Source organism: Ciconia boyciana, chromosome 15, assembly GCF_034638445.1.
Source record: "Ciconia boyciana chromosome 15, ASM3463844v1, whole genome shotgun sequence".
In the NCBI taxonomy this organism is placed as follows: domain Eukaryota; kingdom Metazoa; phylum Chordata; class Aves; order Ciconiiformes; family Ciconiidae; genus Ciconia; species Ciconia boyciana.
The window spans coordinates 11,830,215-11,853,211 of NC_132948.1; the positions used below are offsets into that span (position 1 = coordinate 11,830,215).

A 22,997-nucleotide genomic window follows, 5' to 3' on the forward strand; every position below is an offset into this window, starting at 1 on the left:
AAACCACACAGACTTCTACCTAGAAAATGGACCGATGCCTCACAAATTTTCAGTGTTTACAAACTTGACAGGATTGCCCTATTAAAAGCTTCTCTTTTTGTCCTTCTGAACTGTCCTTCAGAGACTGGGCTGATATCTCCAGAGGTGAAAAACCACTAGGAGAATAAACAAGCTTAGACTAGACTAGGCTCACAGTCAGTACCACTCATTTGTTTTTAAGTCTTACAGTTGTCGTTCTTTCCACTCCTATGTACAACAGATACGAAACAGAACAGACATTGTTTTGGGTTCCCCATCTTTTGAAAGACAGTCTGAGCTTATATTTGACATGAAATTTCTCTTTTGTAAACTATCTGCCTCCACCAGTAATTGAATGAAGATTTCTCAGGAATCTGTAGCAGAATTTAACCCAGCAAACCCAATATTTTTACAGAAGTGTCAACAGCCCCTTTATGGCTGCAGCGTCCAAGGCAGTAGGTTGTCACATCCTTTGTGGTGACCTCAAGCAGCTCATGCTCCCTTCTTGCAATTCTGCAATACAGAGGTCATGGTGGGATCAAGACCTTAATCTGAAAGGAGTAAGTAAAGGAAGACCCAGAGGTTCTGCATTTGACTGGTAACGGTACTAAGAATCTCCTTGATATTCACTGCAGCTAATCTGTTCATTACCAGATGGAAAGGTACATTCACTCCCCAGATCACAAAGTCACAAAGTGCCATAGGTAGTGATTCAGGAGTGACTCTCTCTTGATTTCCAGGCAGTAGTTTTCTCTGTCAGCTCAATAAAATGTGATTTGTTGCAGAGAGAATCTATCCAAGTCATTTGGAAAGGCAATGGCCTTTGTTACAAAGGGGCACAAAAATATAATGCCAGAAAAAAGAAAGACAAAGAAGAAACCTCTAGGGAATTGTGCTTAGCCCTGTCTTTTGCTGTCTAGCTTCTTTATTTTAGTTTTAATCTGGAGAGAGAAGTTAGAAAAATAGAAAAAAGGGGGAAAGTAGCTGAATGCAGCTTAATAATGAAAGAAAGTGCTGAAATAGCATCAGAAAGCTCTTTAAAATGCAAAACTTCTTGCTGATCTGCTACGCAGGGTAGAAAAAAACCAGTCACTTAAGGGTGGTGGCTAAGCAGGCTTTCCCTTCATCATCTCTCACTTCTTCTGATGCCAAAGATAAAAAGCACTTTCAGAGGGAAGATGTTTTCATAGTAAAAGCATAAATACTACAGATGAGAGACAGATCACTGTTCACAGAGTCTCCAGCTTCTATCAGAAACTTTGTTAGACTACTGTGGGCAGAACTTACAGGTGAGGGCCGGTCATTGTGCTGTTCAGCGACCTTCCAGAAGCATTGCAAAACCCTGGAGGAAAACAGAGAGATACTTTTATCTCTCAAAAATGCTTAAACAAATATACCTGTTTAATTAAAAAGAATTTGAGTTCTAATATGATCCAGTTTAATTTATTACTCTTTTTAATCTCCCTTCTATCCTTCCTCCATGATTCCATGCGACAGTGTTTCAGGTTGTCCCTAGCAGTCCTGTGTTTCCATCTCTTTTAACCCCATAGGAGAACAGATCAAAATAGTTTTGCCAAGTCTGCGTTGAGTAACTCCAAAACCAAGTTGGCGATGATGTTATTTCCATCTGAGTTAATCTGAGCTAAGGCGGTCTGTTGTTGCACCACATAACCCCTGCCCTTTTTTTGTGAGGGGCATCTGCTTAGCAAATCAGACCTTACGTGTGGCTTGCTGATGTTGTGAATTGTAGCAGAATCAGTACATCTGGATTTGTTCTCAGAGGCTGAGAAATCCTTGTTATTTATTTATAAGTGACACTGTGTGAGACAAGGGCAAGGGAAGTAAACCCACCTGCTCTCATTCTGCTAGCCTGCTATAGCTAAGCTTAGCTGAGATGTGTTGCTTACAGAAGCTGTAGACTATGGAATAGCTTTAACTGAACATTTCTTGAGAACAAGTATCCTTAATCCTGTACATAAGGAGAGCACGGGCACTTTGTGAATTAGACGCTGAGATACTTTCTCCCTTTCATCCCTGTATAGCACTAGTTGGGAAGTCTGTTGCCTTTCTTTGTCAAAAGCAATCAATGTTGCATCAAGAATGGATACCTGAAAGCACAATAGTTAAAATGCATACAGTAATTCAATACAATATAAGCTTTGCTTCTCCTGTCCTCTCTGTGTGCTACCTCTTTATCAGAAATGCAGGCAGAGAAGAAGGAGCATGTGTAAGGACATTAGCAATGCTTGTACTTCGTGGAAAGAGTAATGTTTTTCTCAATGCAACTCATAAAGACCTGCCACTATTGGTGATGCATGTCCAGTAGTAAATATTAACCTGTAGCAATTTTAAAGGCTGCGTGGTAGCTACAGCAGCCATCTCCTTAAGATGCGGTATATATTTGTTTAGCCATTTGTTTGTCGCATACCCATGAAGGCATATAGCAGCTTTACAAATATAGATGGAGATTGGATCTCAGCCCAGAACCATTTAGGAATTGCAGTTTTGCTACTATTGTTATTGTGTTTTTTCCCTGACAGTTGCATTTGTTCTCTTACTGACAACATTGGGTTTTAGATAATATTAAATCATACATCTAGACCAGATCTGGTCAGTCTGGAGCCGAGTATGTTATCAGAAATCTTTTATCAGCACGTGCATGTGGTTTACTATGTGCATAAATAAGCAACTTGTACAACTAACTCAGAAAGTTCATTCATTTGTCTTTGGGATGAACTCCATAGAAATGAATGGGATGGAACCAGTTTCAGGATGGCAATGGCTACTGCTCCGAGCAGAATTAAATTACATCTTATTGACAAGCCTCCCAAAAGCTTCTGCTCAAAGGAGAATAGGGCTAAAGAACAAAGAGCCATATCTGAAACTGCTTTGTCAAATGTTCCAGACATAGGGTCTTCTCCCCCAGGCACAATCACTACTTCCCATTTGGCTCTAGAAGTTGTCCTGTGCTCCAGGAGCAGTTCTCTGACTGTTGCTGACCAAGGCTCCCTGGGTTGTGGTGTTTACACCAGTGGGGGAAAATGGACAGAAAGAGTTGAACTGACTTTCCTGAGGTTACAGAGGAGGACAGAAGTTAGAGTCTGTGTCAGCCAGGACTTCCTTGTATCCTGAACTTCATTGAGGATGTTGTGCCATAGGTAGCATTCATATGTGGTATATTATTTAGATGTGACTTCCTCTTAACTTCAGCCATCTAAGAATTAGGTGTCTGGTCTAAGACACTTCACAGGGTCTCCATCTCTAGTGGAGAGACACGGGCAGCTTCAGGGAAAGAGGTAGTAACACTGCCAAGCATCGAGAGAGGAAAGTCACCTGCTGGCCATTCCTGTTTCCACGCAACTGAGACAGCAGCGAGACAACGGGCTTGCATTAGACATCAGCAGCTCAAATACGGGAGCTGAATGCCCCCGATACGTGCTAGCGGCTGTACACGACTCTGGGCAGGAATGACGCTGTGAGCAGGAAGTCAAGGCTGTAACTCCTGACATGTAGCCCTTGCTTGCCTGTGCAGTTGGAGTTGTTTTCATGAGAAACATTTTCATGATGTTTCCTCTCCCAGGGTGAAGCTGATGCAATGGCAGCATAGAAAGAAAGAGCAGCCCATGTAGGAAAGAGATTTGAATTACTGCATGGTATTATATATTATATTATGCACCTCTGCTGCATAGTACTTTTAGATTAGATCAAATAGTCATTCTGAAACAGCCTAGTGTGAACTAAAGCCCTTTCTGTATTTCCATTCAAGTTAATACATGTAAAAATAGGGCATGCCATTCATAGTGATAAAATGAAGAAATTCCTGCCACCTTCAGACTTTTAAACCTGTCTTAGATGGTCTGAGGGAGAAGCCTAAACAGATGGGTCAGGTATTGTAGTACATAGTACTGTTTTCAGTCAACAAAGCCCAGTTACAGCATAACCCTCTTAGGGAATGAGTCATATAAATGTTTGTGTTATGCCATCTGAAGTTCCCTTTTGCAATCTCGCTATCAAATATTTTACCAGAATGTGAGCAGTGCCTAAACCTGACAGAGGATACAAACAGGATGTGTACGTCAAACTGGGAACGGTTTAGCTCCTGTATCTGCGGTCACAGAGGACATCCATCTGTTTGATTAGCCTGGGGGCTAGGCTGGGGACTAAGCATTTCCAGCTGATAATCTTCATTTGAATAAAATGATGTTGGGAACAGGAGTGGGGATAAAAGGGAGCAGATGATAATATAAATATATGTTCAGGTGGGGAGATGCATTGCCACCACTAGCAATACTCATTATGGGTGATGAAATAGACTTCTGATGGGATGGGAGCAAGCGCAGGAGTTGAAGAGATCTGCTGGGTTTACTGTTAATTTCTGCAGACATACCAGCTCATTTAGTAATGTAACAGCTCCTATTGCTAGCCACTTAATGTATGATTAATGTGCCACAGGATTTCCCCAGACATTTATGACACCTTTAGGAATAGATATGACAATGACTTTATCCCATGGAGTCACTTCATACTATCTGCATCCCTCTTAATGATTTATATATTCAGGAGTGATTTTATCACTAGTACTCAGTAACATAATAAATGAGAAAACTCAATGGTCTGTAAATTACAACATTGATTAAAGAAGTGATTACTGATATAACTCTTACACGACTATGATAATGCTTGCTTATATTTCAGGACAGCATTTACATGTTAATGATAAATCTACTGCAGTGTTTAGAAATACTTTACAGCTTTAATCAAAATGTAAACATTTATAAACAGATAAAGTTTACTGGGGAGGAAACGAGTAGATTTCTGTTACTCTTCAGTGGATGAAATCCACTCCAGAGCCAGCTTTGTCTTGAAGACTGAAAGCAGCATCACCCCCAGATGAAAGTACTCGTCAAGGTAGAAAGTACTCCTCAAGGCTTTGATTTGCTGCTTGCCTCCACTGAGACCTGTTTTGGTTTGCTGGGTTCCTCTTGACCAAGCTGTGAAGGAGCCTTGCTCATTATAAATTCCACAGCACTGTGATCGGCTAGTGGCTCACTGCATAACAAACCGAAAATCAACCACCAGCTTCATAAATAGTATCCAGTCTTTAGGCATCTCCAGCATAATTATGTCTCCTGAGCCAATGAAGGATTTTTGTGTTCAGCTGCTCCTATTGTAAAAGGCCGTCATTAACATGCATAAAGAGAAGGGAGCCTTTTTTGTTTGTTTTTGGTTTTGAGATGCCAGGGTTACACTTTGAGCTTGTTTTGTCACAGTGATTACCTTTTCTTCTTTCTCTCTCTCTCTTCCCCCCCCTTAGGTTTCTGACAGATGTGACTATGTTTTTGTCAATGGCAAAGAGATGAAAGGCAAGGTGAATGCGCTTGTGAATTTCACATATCAGTATCTGAGCGCTCCTCTGCAAATCACAGTCTGGGTTCCACGCCTGCCTCTTCAGATCGACATTTCGGACACAGAACTGAGCCAAATAAAAGGCTGGCGAGTCCCAGTTGTTTCCAACAAAAGGTGGGTTTGAGTTGCTAAATTTCTTGGGTGTTTTTGTAAAATGAATGGAGTTCATTTTAACTCTCAGCAAGAACAGCTGCAGCACCTGCACCCAAAATGCAGCATCTTTCCCTGAGGAACAGCAGTACTGGAATCCCCAGCTTTGCACCGGACATCTGCAGATATAATAAAGCTTTTCAGATTTGTGAGAGTTTTGCTTCTGTGCGTGTGTCTGTCCTGTGCAACAGAGTACAGTGTGGTGCTCTGGTAAGGTCCGCTTATAGGGTTGTTGTTGTTCGGACATACCAGCTTAGATGAAAAAGTGGTATAGTCCATTTGTACGGTCCTTCATCATGCTAGGTGGCCATGAGTAAGCAATGGTCCAAAAAAACAGAAGGGAGGGCTGTTATTTAAGGGGGTACTCTCCATTAGCACTCTACTAACGTTCTTGAAAACATTTCTTTATGCTTCATTTTCTTATGAAAAAAGACCCACCAGAGACAGTGATGATGACGATGAAGATGAGCGGAAAGGAAGAGGATGTACTCTGCAGTACCAGCATGCCATGGTGCGAGTCCTCACACAATTTGTAGCTGAGGATTCTAGCCCTTGGGGTCAGCTGAGCTACCTGCTGGGCTCAGACTGGCAGTTTGACATTACAGACCTGGTGATGGATTTTATGAAACTGGAGGATCCTCACATTGCCAAGCTGCAGGAAGGCAGGATTTTGATTGGACGGGAAGTAGGAATGACAACGATGCAGGTACTGTGCTCTAGACTGCCACGTTCTGCCATTCCCATAGAGACCTGTGTGTGGGCATAAATCCCCTACAGTGTCTACTCTCTTGAAACAGGATAATTTCCCATTACATTCCTGTGACCTACTAGAGTGTCGCACACAGCATTAACCCAATGACAGTGATCCAAGCTAGAGGTGGTCCGAGGCATGCAGTATGGCCAGGAGCTGGAAGCCATAGAGCCTTCAGAGATCTTTAGGAGAGACAGCACTTCCAGGCTCAGTGAGAAGTCAGAGCTCTTGCCCCACACGGATGCAGGCTACCACCAGTCAGCTGATGGGCACCATTTTGACTTTTTGAGACAGAGATCTTTAGATTGTGCCAAGTTTCTTTTGACTTATTTAAACATTAATTCAGGGGAAAAAAACCACAACCTGGTTAATAACCCTGAAAGGCACAAGTGGCCAACAAGTGGCCACATATCCCAGTTCTGCCCCAGCTGAATCCTTACTGAAGCCAATGCACAAAGTGAATATAGCTAATCTAGGCTGCAGATATGAGATGAGGAAGGTGGAGAAGACAGTATGTGCATGAACTAGCTATCCTTAGTTCCCTAAAGATAGCAGTATGGCCCTTAGTTTCATTAAAGGGAAGGATATCCTACTACCTTTATGTTCCATCAGAAACAGAAAAGAGAGAGAAATGAGAATTTCCAAGGAAAGAAGTGAAGGACAAATCCTAGATGTTGCTAACCTCCCTTTGAAATGGTTGGGAAGTAAATCTGATGAGCTCATCCTTACTGGGACACAGCATAACAGGGGAAGAAAGTTTTAAATCTACTCTTCTAGTGAAATGATGCAAATAACACAACTGAGATAGTATAGCTCTCAGTACTGGATGCAATGTTCTCAGCCGTAACCTCTCTCCTGAATGTTTTTCCGACCCTGCTAATGAAAACAGACTGCCTTTTCAGTGTGCTCTGCAACTTCATTTCTATGCATAAAGCTTTGGAGACAAGAAGGGATGATGACCTTAAGAAAGGTTGTTTTAATTGATCAGCCTTTTCCTAAGTTGATTCTTTTGTGTTTCTCCAAAGGTTTTGTCTCCTCTGTCTGACTCCATCCTGGCAGAGAAGACAGTGACAGTGCTAGATGACAAAGTGACCATAACAGACCTTGGAGTCCAGCTGGTGGCTGGGCTTTCACTCTTTCTTCAGCCAAGTGCAGCAAGTAGTCGGGCTATTGTGGCTACAACCATTGCCCAAGAGCTGCTTCATACTCCTAAGCAGGTAGAGTACACTCCATATTTACTGTTCTTGCCATTTGGGATGGGGCAGTGTTTTATCAACGTGAAGTACAGATGACAATTCATAACAAGTTTAGAAGTTAGACTTTGAAGTATAGGTGTAGTACATGTCCATGTCAATTGCTTTCCTCTAGAGGTACTCTGGAATTGTCTTCTTATTTCTTCCCTTCAAACATGGACTTAATCTGCAGTAAAAGTTCTGACTACACTGAAGTTGATATTATTTACATTTTTAATACCCTTCCTTTAAACGATGCAACATCTGTTATTTTCACAACACGGGCAGTCTTTGGACAGTGATTCTCGTTTGCTATATGAGCATCCCTTTGTTTTCCATGCCAGAGAGCACAGAGCTCTGTGTGTCACAACAATTTAATATTTTGAAGAGCTATAAAATAGAGGCAGAAGATAGCCAAATGCATTTCTTTTCCCTCCTGGAGTCACGGCAGACTGCCAGGTTCCTCTCTCCTTTTATTTTTTAGATGGATTTTGGGGGGTTTGTCATTCAGTTCATTAGGGTATCCCTGTGCTGATCCTACTTAATTTAAGCCAGCAAATTTCCATCTCTGTAAAGGGAGTCTTTCAAGCGGCATTTTCAGGTCACAACGCACATGGAAAAGAAGATTGGAGAACACCACCAGATCGAGGCAAACGGTTGCTCTGGAACAGATTAAAAACGAGGGTCAGTAGCAGTGGAACAAGCTGTATGTTCATTGCTCTTTCAGTCAGTTGATTTGAAGAGTGGGACCAGGGACCATGCAATTAACTCTGTCCACAGCTACTCCTCTCACAGAAACTGTATTTCATCTTACATTGATAGGGAGAGATCTCAAGTCAAGTTTTATGGCCCATTTTCATGATTATTGCTACCTAATTTTCTGGAACATAAAAATAATTTAGATTGTTTTATAACTTAGTGACAGGAAAGTGTCCAAACTAGAAGGACATGTTGCCCATCTGTTCCATTTACTGCATCCTGTAAACATAAGAATCTTATGTAATTAACCCATTTATACCCCTCTCCAGGGCTTAGAAACCATGTCTGACATATTGTCTTCAGACAAAGAATGTAAAAGCAAAAGCTAAAGCACGCCTAACCCAATTCTGTTATGTAGGACAGAGCACCATTTGTCCTGCAGCATCATTGGAAGAATCATGGCTCTGATTGCAGATAAAAGAGCTTGTGAATCTGGAAAGGTTGCACAGATATATTGTCAACTTCTCAGATTTATAGCTAATCTGTCCTGAGTAAGCAAAGATATTTATCAACATCAGGTTATGGCATATTATGACAGGGCATTTCAGTAGTGCACAACGTGACATCTCATATTGTATTATGGCATGGCGGCATGATATGACATGTCATTATATATCACTACAGTTGGCAAGTTATAATACAAAAGAGTAAAAATGTGTAAACGTGGTTTGTTTTGAAATTATTTTTCCCAGCTTCTGTGTTATGGAACAATTTTAGTGAAATATGTTGTTGAAGCTGATGGTCTTTTGCGAGACAATTGCAGTTTCCTCAGAGTGGCACATTTCTGATACAGAAGCGACTGGGCATATCAGGCTCCCTTTCTGAGCAATGTCTTCTGCTTCTGCTACTGCTGGGTGGTGTGGGGTGCTGCTGGCCCTGCTGTCCTCTTCTTGGGCCTACAAATAGCACTACTGCATCATGCTCACTGAAGATACCGACTGTAAAACAGGAGGCAAGAGAAGATCAAGCACCTTATTCTCAGTAAAAGAAGTTTAAAATCTGTTGTTTCTTCTCCAGACTCCATCTGGAAAAAAACCCAGGGCCTAGACTCTGTTAGAAGGCAGTGGAAAACGTTCTCTACACTGGGATCTGGAACGCCCAAGGAAATCTGGTTGCTTAGTAGCAATCCCAAATTAGTCAGTCTTTCCCACTCCTTCTATGCACGGCGCCTTCTGTCCCAGTTTCCTGCACAGAGCAGCATGTTCTTGTGGAATCCCACTTCAGCCTCTGCTTCTCCTTCCAGCTCCTCCAGTCTGGAGCCTGCCCACCCCCATTGCCTCTGCTTGTCTTCCCACCACCTCCTCTTCACCAGGAGGAAGAGTATCCCGCCTGCTTCCCAACAGAAGGCTTTACTGGGAGCATCACTCCTCACTTATTTGTGAGGGTCATTCCTGCTCAAGCACTGTGAGTGCGGTCCTGATCCTGGTCATGGCAGGTCACTGTGGAACCCCAGCACAGTCCCTCGTTACTGGGGCACTTCCGCAGTGCCTTCATCCCGGAGGCCTGAGCTAATTCCACATACTGTGCAATTCACTTCCTACCTTATTGTAAGCCACTCATTTGTTCTCAAGCCTAAATCTTACTCAGCCTATAGACAGAGCTTGCCCAAGGAAGGGCTGTTGAAAAGAGACCTTAGGGACTTTGCATTTGCATCACCAAAAAAATAAGACAGAAATAGATTTCACACTAGAAAATACATTCAAGGAAATAGTCTTAGCATAGGAGTGGCCTATCAAGTCACATACATCTTTTCCTTTCATTTGCAGTTTGAATGAAGGATGTAACATTTAAGTCACTTGCCCTTAAATGAATTAATGCAAATGTAGCAGTGCTTGTGGCTAAATTTTGCAGGAAGAGACTCGTGATTTGGAGTATACCAGCTGAGATCCTTACTGAGCTGGAATTTCAGAAGGCAAGTGCTGAGTGTTTTCTGAAAATCAAGGCCTTTTGAAAGAGGGTTTTTTTCAAGGGAGCAGCCCAGAACTAAGCATATACTTGAGTGTTGCAAGGCCTTAATTATTTAAGTGTGTCTTTTCCTCTCAAACAAGTTTACAAAAAGGCCCAAGTAACTCATGCAAACCTTACTGATGCAACTGAAAAACTAAATAACAGTTAAGATAGCTGAAGGTTTTATTTTTCTCAGGGATGATTGTGTACGTCTCAGCATTGTTATATGGAAAAAACAGTCAATGTGTTCTTAGTCAATGTCGTCGTTTAACTCCGGCCAGCAACTCAGCCCTCCCAGCCACTCGCTCACTCCCCCTGGTGGGATGGGGGAGAGAATCAGAAGAGTAAAAGAAAACTCGTGAGCTGAGATAAAGACAGTTTAATAGGGAAAGCAAAAGCCACGCACACAAGCAAAGCAAAGCAAGGCATTCCTTCACTCCTTCCCATGGGCAGGCAGGTGTTCAGCCATCTCCAGGAAAGCAGGGCTCCATCACGTGTAACAGTGACTTGGGAAGACAAATCCCATCACTCTGAACGTCCCCCCCTTCCCTCTTCCCCAGCTTTATATGCTGAGCATGATGCCATGTGGTGTGGAATATCCCTTTGGTCAGCTGGGGTCAGCTGTCCCGGCCGTGTCCCCTCCCAACTCTTGTGTAAGCACTGCTCAGCAGTAACTAAAATATCCCTGTATTATCAACACTGTTTCCAGTACAAATCCAAATCATAGCCCCATGCTAGCTACTATAAAGAAAATTACCCCAGCCAAAACCAGCACAGTCAAATATTTTCCTTGGCTCCACTTTAGCACTTCCAATAGCCAAGCTTCAACATAGATTCGCAAACGTCCTTGGGTAGTTGGTAGTCTGGCAGGCACAGTATTGTCCCTAGCAGATTAAGCAGTACATCTGTATAGTGCAATGGAAGACATAAAGCATTATACAGATTGTGCTATTGCACATCTTTCAATATCGTAGGAATGAATTTAGTATTTTTGCTGTGACTTTCTTTCAATGAATATAATGACTAGATTAGGTCCTTGATTATGAAGACTGCACCATGTCTGCGTAAGTGGCACAAAGCAGCCAAAACACAAGTCCTGAAAAGCTGGCAATTTCTCCAAATATTTAGCAACCTAAAGAAGATAAGCTAAATTTTTTTATCTTGGATGCCTTAAGTTAGATATCATTATCTGTAGATGGGCAACTAATGACCTGAGGTGACAAGGTGACCTTGAGGGACGCTGAGCCCATAATTCCTTTTTTTTTAAATCAATGGGGAGCTCATTGGCACTGAAAAGTGGATCAATGATTTAGGTGCCTAAAAACAAATGCAGGTTGACCAACTTTTAAGTATCAAAGTTGAAATATCTTCTGAACATTTGGAAACTGTAGCTGTGAGCAGTCTGTTTTTAGTGGCCATCTGCTCAGGTAGGAAAGCTGTTCCATTTGGCTTGGTGACTGTTGTTAAAATCAACACTGCCATCTTAAAGGCCTCTCCAAAATGTAAATAAAAGAAAACCTACAGTGTTTAAGTGTTTTCTGATCTGAGTGAGCTTCAAGGACTCTTACATTTCAGCTGGCTCTGCAGGGAAACTCACAGTTTTTCATCACTGTAGGATATTGCATGTGGTCTAATGAACTGAAATGGGAGACTGGATAGAATAAAAGAAAGAAAAAAGAAAGCCTTTAATAAATAGCTGTGTGTATTAATCTATCTCTCAGTGCTACTGGAAAACTGCAGACATTTTCTGAGGGAAAAAAGAGCAATGTTGGCGCTTTCTAAAGGCCAAGTTCTGCTCTTTCACATGTGTGGCTCCCGTTGGCATCAGTGACCAGCCGCAGGCCTGTGAGGCCATCCGTAACCTCAGGCAGTGTCCTCCGAGATGTCAGCTCTCACTCTGAGAGGAGGCGAGGGTGCTCAGCACCACCTGAATCAGGGCAACGAGCTGGAGTCGCTTGCACATCCCTGCCTCTTGGAGTGACACAATAATGTGCTGGTTTAGCTTATGTCCTTCATGCAAACTAGTTCTGGGGGTTCACTGACATCTCACAGTTAAGTAACAGATATTAGGAGTATTTTTATGGTGTGGATTCATTACCCCATTCTGGCAGTATAAATTACACTTAAATTGTATTTCTATCTTCTTTAAACTGACAAAGCAATGTAATGCCTCACAAGTATGACAAAGGAATTAAGCAGCATGGGAAAGGGAGAAAGGATGTATTGTTAGATAAGAATCTGAATTCTTCCCTTGCAAATACAAGCAAATTCCCACTGGAAAGGAATGTCACATTAGCAGATCGGACAAAAAGGAGAGAAAGAAATACACAGTAGGGGAATGCATGGTTTGAATTAAGATCTGAGTCTTGGCTGCCTTTCATTTCCACATTGTAACGATCAAGCCCAATTTTTACTACACAAGCCACAGGCTTAAAAATAAATGCACATGTAATACTTTGATATTTCATGTGATAAAATTGCTAGGGAAACCCATTTCAGCATTCAAGTCCCCAGACAGAACAATCAGAGCTGGTCTAATAGAAGCTGCTGAGAACAGTATTCCCTTGCCTTTATTTGAGGGAGGGATGTATTTGTTTTCTGCAGAGCCATCCATTTCTTTCCTTTGGTGTCCTGCCTCACTCCAGGACTATTGCAGCTGACCCCAGCAATTGAGGGCTTATTCACAAATACTTTTATTTGTGCTTTAGTGAATGAAGACCATTAAAAGGCCTCTTTATTCTGGGCATGGAATAAAATCAAATATACTGATCAGTCCTCACATCTGTGTTTCTAAGCAGCAGAATTCTCTAAAATGCAACCAGTTCTACACACTTTACGCCCCAATTTTTTGCTTGAAGAATACAAGATAGCATTCCCTGGTGTCAAGCTGACCCCAGCTTTTTTGAGGAGGTATTGAAGGACACTTTGTAATCACTGACTGTGATGCTACAGATGGGCTCAGTGGAACGTCCTAAGATAAGCAGACTTTCAAATGCTGTATGATGCTTTAGAGGGCAAAATAATCATCAGTGTGGCTCCCAGATTGTCACAGGCAACTCGTGCGAGTCCCAGCACAGTGGGACTCATTAGATCTCTGTATGATGGGCTTTCTACTGAGCTTCCAAACCAGCTCTGCTTCCTGCATTCAGGTTGCCTTTGGAGTGTGAGCCTCCTTGTTTTATCTAGGTGGAACAGACGCAGCCAGCAAACAATAGTGTTTGTGGTGACTCATACGGCAGGGTTTGAAGTATTCCAGGTCAGGCAATGCAGAGCTCCTCGGGGACTTGGTTTCCATTAGTGCCATGTTACTGCTGTACCCTGGTAATTTCCCCTTTGTTTTACCCACCTAAACATAACAAGTGGATAACAGGGGAGATAAAACTACTAGCAAAATGCAAGTTTATCCAAGAAGACTTATCAAGTGGCATCTTTGGACTGATAAGCAGCGATGTAATTCAAGGCCAGAAAAGGTGGTGGAACTGCAGCAGATCAAGAAGACCTGGCCAACTTGCTGATCTGGCGTGTAGTTATACCTGGAATGGAGGAAGAGAACAGCAAAGGCACAAGGGAAAATGTAGGCAAAATGTGTCTCGATAAAGAAAGTTTTTTATGTGCTTAGGGAAAGCATGATATTCGATAATCAACAGTGGTTGTGGGAAACAGTTTCTTTATCTCCTCTGGACTGGATTTTGCTGTCATTACCATGATCATGTTATGTTGTACATTATCTGACTCACTTCACATCATCAGTCACCATATAAATCATCCTGTTCTCTGAGAGACGCCGGCACTAATGTGTAGTTGTGGTTCATTTGTTCTGGGAGTGCAACGGAGTATGCGTGTGTGTGTTTGTGTGTGCATATGTGAAAGAGAGAGGAAAAGTGGAGGAAAGAAAGACTGGAGAGCCGGATAATCCTTCAAACTATTTGTTTATGCTTGATAATTAATGAACACAAGCATTTGTAACCTCAGTGTTGAGGGCATCAGACTAGGGGCAGCAACTTTGCAGGTAAGAGGGCTCCAATCCATCTCCATCTGCTGATAGTAATTGGAGGACCTTGTCAGAGATTCAGCGGGGATTTATTGATGCAGTACATAGGATTTGCAGAAACAGCTCTTTGAAGGACATGGTACTAAATCATTTCTTTTTTCTTTCTTTTTTTCTTTTTAGCTTTTCAGAATTTATAATCATGTGGGAAATTCACTTCCTTCCCCTGCCTTCAGCTTTCCTTTAACGATGTGAATGAGAGGAGATGATCTCTTGCCAAATCAAATATTTGGGCTGATACAATATACTTTGGCAGGATTTGAGATTCTGTCCCTCTTTCTCTCATTTGTTTTCTTTCCCTTTTAATTAATGCTGTCTGTAGTATAAGCATGACAATGTTTTGTTGTGAAAAAATTGATTCTTCTTATGAAAAAAGGGTCTTTTGGGAATAAAACACAACAATGCTGGTTGAAAATGATGGCTAAGCTATTGCACACCTCTGCTGTCTATAGTAAATCACATGTGTGCCAGCAGATTTCAGCTGACGGCCATTTCATTTTTCTCTATCTCTGCTTCATAAAACCAGGAATGCAGAATAGTGGAGAAATAGTGTCAAGAATAAAAGTTGTTTTGAAGTTGCTTACAACTTTGTCAAATTCTAGCCATTTGGGATGAATTTTTCCATGCTGGCTACCTCCTAACCTGAAAGGTGCCTGAGGGCTGTTAAAGCATAAAGGAATCAAGGTATCTTGGAGAAGACAGGACAGAAGAATATATGGCTCCTCATACATGTTCCTCTCCCGTGTCTGGATGGAGACCCCAGATCCCTCAGAGGTGCTGCTCTACCACCAACAAAACCTACTTGCATAGTAAGGGCCATAATCAGATCTGGGGCTCTGCAATGCTGGGTATACTGTGTTTGGCTATTAAGGAATGCATGAAGGATTTAGTAATGTAAATCCTTTTGTAGAGATGTGGAATTATGGAAGTCCTCAGTGGAGCTGGGAGGAGGCACAGGCCTCATAATTTACAACCTTAACTGTACAAAATTCTGCACTTATTTTCTCATTCTGCTCTCCAAAAGAGAGCACCGCTGGCAGACAGTTTTGTGATATATGCTTGAAATGATGCTGGTGTTTTTGCCTTCTGTAGATTGATGAAAAGTAAGTATATCTTTCGCACCTCCCCGATGGTACACGAGGCTGTCCTCTTGTTTTAGGGAGAAGGAAGGTAAGAGGGTGTTGAATTGCCAGAGGAGATGCATCTTTTTCTCTCTCCGCATATCCATTTTAAAAAAAACCAAACCCCTTTACTATCCCACTACTGGGTTTGCTCTGCTACAGATTTCTATGACATAAATTTAAGTTGTGCCCTGCAGCTTTATATTTCTGTCTGTTCAGCCATTTCAGGGTTGTTCCTCTAATGAAAGATCAGCTGTTTTCATCTCCTTCCGCAGTTCACCCTTCCCAGCTTCTGAGCTACCCTGGCTCCGTTTCAGGTGTTTGAAGTGCATTTGAATCACCAAGAACTTTGCCTTCTTTCCTGTTGTACCACGACTTATTTTTTCTTCTTTTAGTCCCTCAAGAACTTGCTGATAGCACTTTGGAAATCAAATATTCAGTATAGTCCAACCTTCTGCACAGCTAAATGCCCCTTGCTGTTTTCATTGAAAAGCTTTAAATCTAACTAGAAGGGCAGCAATTCCCTTTGTTTATAACCATAGCGTAACAAATTGCAGCCAATTGAAAACCATATTAGGTTGTAAATTTGTATTATGACTGGACGTTAACAGGGTGGCAATGTTTTTCCCTGATGGTGATTTTCAGCCCAGTTGTTCTGATGTACCCAAGTGTAAAGTTATTAGGGCCATCTGCGGTTTAAGTCTGGGAAGAAAAGAACTTCGGTTTTGTGTGAAGTTCCACTCCGGCAATCTGCCTGCATGTCTGCTGGCTAAACAGGCAAGACACAGAGCAAATGAAAAAATAAAATCTCCTGCAAAGAAAGCTACTGAGACGTGGAGAAGTAAATATCTATATCATCTGGATGGGATTTCAAATGCCAAAGAGCTGACCTCTAGCTTTGTGTTTGCTTCTAATGATGACTTCTAACAGTGCTACCTGCAGAGAACAAAGACAATCCAATTAAATCCAGGCCATTTGTATTTTTGTCGTAGAGATCATACCAGAATCCCCATCTTCCTCTCCTTGACACAGAAATGCGGTGGACTTTTTAATTATCTCAAGGATAAAGAGTGTTTTACTTAAAACAAACCTTTCTCCTGCAAAATGGCAAATGTTCCGTGAGTCTTTTTTTTCAGGTGAATCTTCTGCTCCAACCATTTCCACGATACTGTGGTAGCTCCTTATTCCTGCTAAGATATTTATGCCTTGTTTAATTTGACAGCTCCCTGTGACACCTGTGCATGGGGAACATGAGGAAAATAAGTGTTCTGTCAAGTGCCTCTAGTAGTTTTTCTGGTTTGTCTCTTTCAGATTTTGTATGACAGGAATGACTTTCTTTATAAATCATGTAAATCGTAGCTTGTTAATGGGTACTTTGGTATTACGGACATCTCATATCAATTATTTTATATGTTCTTTTGGAAAACATTTGCAGGAAGGATAACAGTGGAACCTTTAGTGAAAAATGTGACCAATTTTCTGCTCCATCAGTTGAAGCTTGGTTTGCTTTAAGTGCAGTGCAGAGCCATTGTCTTCCATTTCCTCTAGCTGCCATTCAGAGCCGAGAGATTGATGAGCTGCAATGGGTTGAGCTGTTTTATTTAAGACCCTGTCTTTAACCATATCCCTCTCCTTTCAGGAAGCTGTAGTAAGCACCTGGATTCAGTTCAGCGACAGCTCTGTTACTCCGCTGGACATTTATGACTCTAAGGACTTCTCCCTTTCTGCTGTATCATTAGATGAAGCTGTTGTCTCGATCCACCAGAACACTGCCTTAAAATGGCCAGTTGTGGCAGCAGAAGGTGAAGGTCAGGGCACGTTAATCAAGGTGGACATGATGATTTCTGAAGCCTGCCAAAAGTCCAAGAGGAAAAGTGTCCTGGCTGTGGGGAATGGCAACATCAAAGTCAAGTTTGGCCAGAATGACGCAGACTCCGATACAGGTGGAGATTATGATGCTGACGAGATTGAAAACCACGCTAGCGACCGGCGGCACAAAGTGTCAGATCAGGAACGGTATGGCCAGGATGGACGATATTATGGTAGCTCTTCAGCAGAGCGAGAGGAAGGCGCCATCAGGAAAGTCAGCACCACAGCAAAATCCGTAATAAAAAATAAAGTAATTAAAAACAATAGGCTGGATGGTGGCAAACTCTTGGATGATAGCCAGCTGCAGAACATTCCTATAGACTTCACCAACTTCCCTGCTCAAGTAGACCTCCCAAAAGGCAGTGCGGGCATGGAGGAAAATGACCTGGTGCAGACACCTAGGGGCCTTAGCGATTTGGAGATCGGGATGTATGCTCTGCTAGGGGTCTTCTGCCTGGCAATTCTAGTCTTCCTAATAAACTGTGCAACATTTGCACTGAAGTACCGTCACAAGCAGGTTCTGGTGGAAGGACAGGCCACCATGACCCATTCCCATGACTGGGTCTGGCTGGGAAATGAAGCAGAACTGCTGGAGAACACAGCAGATGCATCACCTCAGCAGGATGAGCACACGACTATTATCGACCGAGGCTCGGGTTGTGAGGAGAGCAACCAGCTCCTCAATGGCAGTGCTCAGAAGAACATTCAGAGCCAGGTTCACAGGTGTGCTGACTCAGGGGGCAAGCTTGGAAAGCAACAGAAATCTGAACCTTTACATTCGCCGACATCTAAACGGAAGCGGGTAAAATTCACGACATTCACTACCATCCCACCCGACGATGGTTGTCCTACTGTCAATTCAATTCTAAGTAGCAATGACGATGACATTAAGTGGGTGTGCCAGGATATGGACCTGGGGGACTCCAAAGAGATACGAAACTACATGGAGAAGTTCAAAGACAAAGTGTAGCTCCTTGCTGTTTTTTTGGGTTTAACCACACCTTGATGCCTTCAGTTCTACAGTATATATTGGGACAGAAGAGGGGGAGGGGAAGGAATCACCAGGAGAAATGATGAGGCAGTTTTTATAATCAGGGAAAGAAATTTGCCAAACTGTCCATGGTTTGTTTTTGGTTTTCACTTTGTTTTGTTTTTCCAGCGGTTATTCTGCTACTCATGGATTTAGGAAGTGGAATATAAATAGCAGAAAGGAACAAGGAAATGGTATGACTGGTATGAAATGGGCAAGATGAGGTTGTGAAAATTTGTTTTATGGGTCATACAAATAATAACGATAGTAATGTTTCAAAGTACCAAAAATACTTGTAAAAAGAAAAGATAATATAAGAGCATGAAAAGAATAAGCAAGAGGCAAACAATCACTTGTCTGTATTTCTAATAAAACGTCACAGTTATGGACATATGACCCACAAGGAGACTTTAGATTGTTACTCAAGCTGTTTCTTTTTATTCCTTCATTTGAAGTGAAGATGTCTCTTTGGCATTACATATGAAGGAGGAAGAAATTACCTGGTATTTTTATTTTTACTTTTCTGTTTGTCTTGTAAGTTGAAACAGAATAATTTTCCTTGTATTTTTCTTTTAAATATCTTAAAACCAGGAAAATTTTCAATTCACTAAGTTCACAGTGGACCAAGAACATTCTGTTTCTAAGTGAGCTATAAATAATCTCCTGTCATTTAAAGAATTCAGGGGATAAGTATTGACTAATAATTTCCATGTGGTGTCTCTTCTGAAAGCCTAAGCCTCCATTGTTTCACCCTAGCTAGAAATATGTTCTGTTTGGAAGAAGTATTCATTTTACTTTCAGGTTTGGATTGTTTATTTAGTTGTTTGTTTTAAATTTCCACAACCAAAGTTCCCGTGTTTCACCAAGGGAAGAAGGTGCTGTTTTATGTTAGCGTTTAGAAGCAACAACTGATGGGAGTGCCCCACTGGTGCATTTTAAATGTACCTGGAACCGAGACTGTCACAGGCCAAATATGTACAGCCTGGATTTGGGGGTTTTTTGCCAAGTCCATGAATTCATAATTTCATTCTGTAGTTTTCCATTTATTCTAATGTCACCAGCTCTCATCAAGCTCTGAAAGCTAGAAGAAGAATGGACAGAAAAACATTGATTGTCCCCAAACTTTTATTTCCTTGTACTGGGAGAGCTGGCCTCTGGACAGACTGTTGGAAGGGAGGGAAATATTGCTGAAGCAAGATCAAGAAATATCTGGAGCTATTTTATAGAATTTTTTTTGCCATTGGACCAGCTAAGACTGAAAATTTTAGACTAGATTGTAAAGCTGATGTTTTGAATAAAAAAATACAAGACTAGTAATAAATCTGAAGCAAATACAAAACGGAGTCGTAGATTCGGTGTGTAAACTGGCAGAACTGTGTTGACTCAGTGCCAGTTTACACTAGCGGAGGACACAGATCAAAATGTATACAATGAGGAAACCACTGTCATCAAAACCTTTTGTAACTGAAAGGAAGATGGTATATCCAGCCTTTTGGAAAGCAGTATTATGTCCTGACTGTTAGCTGGAAGCACTTGCATTGTCCTGTCTTTACCCATGTATTTCTTTTTTTTTATTATTACTAAACTCAGTAGTTGGGTTTTTTACTTGGACAAAATCAATCCTGCCACCCAGTAACATAGATGGACGTTTTAACAAGATATGCCTAGTATGCATTGTAGACTGAAAGAATGTAATATTTATTTATACATGTTATACGAATTGTAATTAAAATGCTTTACATGGCTTGACAAATTAACCTCTCTTTTCTGAGGGGAGGGGGCTCCTTCTGTCATTTCTGTGTTGAAGTACTGCATCCACTGCCTAACAGCTGAAACAAAATTTAAGCCGCTTTCTGAAGAGAGGAGAATAGAGATGTATGAAAGTTTTTCACTGCTCTGACCCTTCTTTTGTGAAGCACTTCCCCTTCCCACCCAACATGTGGTGATGATGATGGATGGCGGGAGAAGGCAGCAGTCAGGCACAGTTCATGGCAGTGTCACTATTCATCTTGCTCATCTTCATGCCTACCATCAGCACGAACAACTCCAGGACTCTTGCTTCTGATGTGTGCAACTTTTGTGCAGCCCAGTCATAATTAATTATGTTGCTTCTCTGATTGATACAGTAGGTTCAGATGGAAGCAAGTTGCACTGAATCACAACTGACATATACAAAGCACCCTGCGTCCCAAAGGACCCCAAGCTACTTTACAGGCTAAGCACAGTGATGCATCAGCCACACCTCAGGGATCAGTATATCTTCCCAGGAAAACGCAGGTGTCTCTGAGGTGAAAAAGGCATTTACAGCATGGAGCTGCAAAATACAACAGCAGAGGAACAAGAAAGATAGTATGGAGTAAAAATAATACACCGTGGCAGCACAGAATATAATTGTTCAAAGTGCATTTGTCAGAAGGCTCTTGATGTGCCGAACAGCCCCTGTTACGGCACACAGGGCAAGAATGGCATCGCCAGTAACCCAGTGCTCCCGAGCACTTTCTGGTGTACTGGTACAGCACTGGCTGGAGAGCAAAGGGGTAATGACTAAATCACTCTTTCCAGTCCAGGCACCCTGACTTTGCTCTTTGCTTTCGGCAGCTGAGGCTTTATAGGATCAGAAGAAAAAAGGGTATCTCCATCTAACATGAACGGTTGGCTACTGAGAGAAAACCTTGTGAGGAGAATTCATCGTGCTCTCTATTTTCATGATGACTTGTGCAGGTCTTTCTTGGTCTTGCTATCTCACCACATTGTCTAAGAAAAGTATTCCACAGTGAATGAAAACATTATTCCTAATTCACCTCCTCTCCAAAAGCTCAAGTGCTTTTTTCAAGAAAGAAAAACGTGTCTTCATTGAAATTAAAAAGGGGGGGAAATCAAAGTTTCCCATGAGAAACGATTTTGCAATTCCTTTTCAAAAACAGTGATGTGAATTTTTGTTGCAAGACAAGCTCCTGTATTAATGCAACTCAGACTGGATTCAACATTCCCAAAGAGGAGCAGAGCTCTTCTGTTATGAATAGAAAAATTATAGCTTATTCATTGTTTCAATATTCATTGAAATAATCACTATTTTTTGCTTTTTGTTTGTTGACTGCATGTATAGTTCTCCCTTGTCTGTAGGTTCAGACTTAAGCAGTTTGTTTGAAATAACTACCCTTTGGAAAAATTAATTTTAATATACAGTGATGATCATTGTGGCATTGGCCAATCCACACATGATGCCTCCTTGGGAGCAAGATTTCGTTGACGATTAGCCATGTGGCAGGTCTCAGTGACAGTATTTTGTCATTATATTTGAATTAGAAAAAATTGTCTCAGTAGAGTCCCTCCAAAGTGGGTGGTTTCAGAGGCTTGTACACGTAGAGTCCGTTGACCGCAGCCTGTTACACTGGGTTGGACGCTTGCCATTCACAAATACATACGGCATTTTACACATGCTGCAGATTACCATGGACATTTGTTATGGCTCTGACTTACTCTTTATCTTGTCTGTGCCATAATAATCACTTTGCAAACGCTGGTAATCACGTACAACTGCCAGCGTGAGCACATGCATGGCCAAAGGGAGACGCTTAACCAGCAGTTTCTTAAGGGCTGCAAGGGCTCAGGGGCAGTCAGTGTGGCCACTTTCCCAAAGCAAATTAAATGGCAACATAGCATCCCTGAGGCACAGAAAATTATTTTCTCTGGTGTGTTTTTCCTAATACATGCCTGTTACTGATGTCTTTTAGTTCCTGAGTTATCAACTAAATGGACTTCAGCTAACCACTACATTGGCAACACGGTGGGGTTTTAAATCTGTAAGAGGAAGACACCTGACGTACTGCCTACCGTCATATGACATCGTACCATAGCGAAGAAGAAGAACCACTGCTCCAGGTTCTGTACCATATATGTGATAGTAGTTGAAGTGTGGAAAATATGTTCAGACAGGGCATGATGTGTTTAACAAGAGGCTCGCATGATGCAAGGCCTGTGATGGTTGGGGGGAGGAGGATTCGGGAAGCCTCTCCAGTCCCAAGGTCCTGCTTCAACTGTTTTGTTCGTCACAACTACAGCATTTCTGTCTACATCCACACTTGCTGTAAATTTGTGCGTCTCCATTGAAGCCATCTGGTAGAGCCATGCTAATTGACAGCAGCCAGGAGCCTGGACTTTTGATTTGATATATATATGAGAAGTCCCTGACTGTTTAGGAAAAGTTTTAAAGCTGCTTTGCCACATGATAGAACTGAATTTGTGTGCTTCCCAGGATGAGGGGGTTGTTTTCCCCTGCCACAAAAGTGGGAAGAGATCTGGAGACGTGGGTGGGATGGGGGCAATGCCTGCCTCTCCTGGCACAGCCTGCTCTCTTCCACAGCAGCAGGAATTTTTTCGTGGATCTTGATATTTCCTTTACTAACACCTGCCAGCCTGGCTCTTTAGGATGTTGCTTCAGACAAAGCAGGGAGAGCATCTCCTGCTGCTCGCAGCAGCCTGCTGCTGTACGTACCTGCTGCCTGGGTCCGGGCTGGCTGAGCTGCAGAGGGGCTTGCTTGCTTTCCTGGAAATCTTGGCACTGTGCTTCTCTGTGCTCTTTGTAGGTCTTAAGCCCAGAGGAAGCTTAGAAGAGGCCATTGATTTTGACTCCTGTAGCTCGTGGCTGAACAGGAGCATGTCTTCA

The 22,997-nt window shown here is 42.1% G+C and overlaps 1 protein-coding gene across 1 annotated transcript in view; it reads left to right on the forward strand.

Moving 5' to 3' along the window:
* The window catches only part of TMEM132C (transmembrane protein 132C), a 227,112-nt gene extending 206,167 nt beyond the window's left edge, over positions 1–20,945 (forward strand). Inside the window, exons 6-9 of the mRNA XM_072880304.1 lie at positions 5,333–5,538; positions 6,007–6,280; positions 7,351–7,542; positions 17,072–20,945. Coding sequence (XP_072736405.1) covers positions 5,333–5,538; positions 6,007–6,280; positions 7,351–7,542; positions 17,072–18,271 — 1,872 coding nt within the window. The 3' untranslated portion in view covers positions 18,272–20,945. The remainder of the gene's footprint in view (positions 1–5,332; positions 5,539–6,006; positions 6,281–7,350; positions 7,543–17,071) is intronic.
* Positions 20,946–22,997: the final 2,052 nt, after the last annotated feature.